This window comes from Chinchilla lanigera, unplaced genomic scaffold (genome assembly GCF_000276665.1).
Source record: "Chinchilla lanigera isolate Chin_1 unplaced genomic scaffold, ChiLan1.0 scaffold00067, whole genome shotgun sequence".
NCBI lineage: Eukaryota > Metazoa > Chordata > Mammalia > Rodentia > Chinchillidae > Chinchilla > Chinchilla lanigera.
In genome coordinates this window covers 12,706,658-12,709,283 of record NW_004955468.1, presented here as the reverse complement: position 1 = coordinate 12,709,283, position 2,626 = coordinate 12,706,658, and the positions used below count along the sequence as shown (strand labels likewise).

General features: G+C 45.3%; 1 protein-coding gene across 1 annotated transcript in view; it reads left to right on the top strand.

Annotated features, from left to right (window-relative positions):
• Window positions 1-726: 726 nt before the first annotated feature.
• The window catches only part of LOC102004372 (intelectin-1a), a gene marked incomplete at its 5' end in the record, with an annotated part of 59,265 nt that continues 57,365 nt past the window's right edge, over window positions 727-2,626 (top strand). Inside the window, 1 exon segment of the mRNA XM_013522493.1 lies at window positions 727-957. Within this exon segment, the coding sequence (XP_013377947.1) occupies window positions 727-957 (231 nt within the window).

Below are 2,626 nucleotides of genomic sequence, written 5' to 3'. Positions count from 1 at the left end.
TTTTAGTTACCTCATATAAGTAGATCATAAATTATCTATCCTTTTGTGATTGTCTTATTTTTCTTTTTTTTTTTGGTTTTTCTCTGGTACCAGGAACCGAACTCACGACCTTGCGCTTGCCAGGCAGGCGCTTTGCCGCTGAGCTAAATCCCCAGCCCCTGTCTTATTTTTCTTAACATAATGTTGACAAGGTTCATACATGTTGTAGCATGGATAATTGATTCCTGTTCCCCCATCATGTTTACATATATTTATCCGTAGATGTACACTATATATGTAACATATACTGTATACATACCCATACGCACAATGTTTTGTTTATACATTCATCTGTCAAGGAAAGCTTGGGTTGTTTCTACCTTTTGCATCTTGTCATCAATGATACCATGAACATTAACGCAGATATTGAGTGGAGTTTAGACTTCACCTTTCCTCGTGTATATGTGGAGTGGAATTGCTGAGCTGTGAGAAATCCAAATCCATGTTTAACTTTAGGAGAGTTGCTGGAAGTTTGGAGAATTCTGTTTTGACTCACTCACAGGAATATGGTCTTCTGAACTCAGGAGATCTTGTGGCCCTAGTGACACAAAACAATAGGGTTCAAATGATGAGTGTTTGGGCCATGTTTCTTGTTCCTACCACTCTCCTGGTGGCAGGGCTGGGATGGACCATGAGTTTGCACACCAGTAGGCTCTGCTTCTCCTTACAGATGGCCTGTATTTCCTCCAAACCAAGAAGGGTGTCATCTACCAGACCTTCTGTGACATGACCACTGCGGGTGGCGGCTGGACCCTGGTGGCCAGTGTGCACGAGAACAACATGTATGGGAAGTGCACGCTGGGCGATCGCTGGTCCAGTCAGCAGGGCAACAGAGCCGACTACCCCGAGGGTGATGGCAACTGGGCCAACTACAACACCTTTGGGACTGCAGAGGCGGCCACAAGTGATGACTACAAGGTTGGTTCCTCTTACCACCACTGTGGGAAGGGATGAGTCCTGGAGTGTGGCAGGGCCACAAGTAAGAAGGAGAGAGGTTTGGAATGTGGGGTGCAGAGCTACAGCAGGTGCAGTTGAGAGACATACATCTTGAATCCCAGCTTCCTCCTAGGAAAACCAACAAAAATGGGGCACCTGGGTGGTAGTAGAAACCATTATCTGCTGGAAATGGGAGTGTCTGAATCTACTTGTCCATCTAGCCACTTAAAGCACAGCTGTTATCTGAGTGGTTCATGTGTGTGTCTTCTTTTTCTCACGGGGTCCGTTGGCCTGGTCCGACTCAATGTTGGTTGCTTTCTAGAACCCTGGCTACTATGACATCCAGGCCCTGGACCTGGGTATTTGGCATGTGCCCAACAATAGCCCCATGGAGAACTGGAGGAATAGCTCCCTGCTGAGGTACCGCACACAAACTGGCTTCTTCCAGCATCTGGGACGTAATCTGTTTGGCCTCTACCAGGTACACAGGGCTGCTGGCTATGCTGATTTTCATGGGTCTAGAGAGTAGCAGGCATTTGAGTTCAGGAAGGAGCCACCATCCACTCATGCTATCTCGCATGTTTGTTATACTATAATTTACTCTAAGCTTCTGTCCCGATTCTGTGAAGGATCCTGACCCAGGGAAAGCAAGAGACCCATGAGAGTGAACTGTGGGAAAGGCTAGAAATGGGGAGAACAAGAGAATTTGAGAGTGAGCTGAAAGGGGGCTGGTATGGTGGAGAAGCACAGCCAAAGGGAAAGATCCCTATGTTGTATGCATTTGAAATAATCTGTGTTATCAAGAACAGAATGTTTCCCTTCTATGCAGCATCCCTGTGAGAGCCAATGTTATTGTCCTGACTCCATGACTTCTTCATTTTCCATAGAAATACCCAGTGAAATATGGAGCAGGAAAGTGTTGGACTGACAATGGGCCTGCGATACCCGTCGTCTATGACTTTGGCGATGCTCAGAAGACGGCAGCCTATTACTCCCCCTATGGCCGCAGTGAGTCCTCAGTGCTCCTCTGAAATCTTTGTAGGAAAGATGATAAATACAGTTATGACAGGTAGCAGGTATCTATCACTTACTGCAGCCTGATTCTCCTCTACAAATATTCTGTGTACAGTATTGTCTCACTTAATGTGCACAGTATCCTCCAAGCCTGAACCAGTATCGATTCCTTTGTACAGATTAGGAAACAAGCAGAGAGTGGCTGAACAATTCATGTTATTTCAAAGACATGAGTGTATTAGAAACAGAATTTGGCCTGGAGAAATTTACCTCTGCTTCTAGCAACCCTATTACCAGCCCTTCAGTAAGTTGTTAGGAACAGTCCAGGCCCATGTGCACAGGACAGAACAACAATGCTGAGACAATTATATTTCTATTGTGAGTGGTAACTAAAAGTTTGTTTAATGTGAATCTAAATTTGGCAGCATAGTCGTCCTAGAGGCTGAGCCTGTGCTATAAAATTCACAGCTGTTTTTGTGTACATCTGGGATCTGAGACTTTAAAGTGAAAGAAAACAAGAAAGGTGCGAAGAGGATCAATATGAGTGCACTTGCCAATTGCTGTAATGTGCCTGTAGTGATGTTAGTGGTGATTTTCTTGCATTGTTGAGTTTGTCTCTCTACCAGCCTCTGCCAGG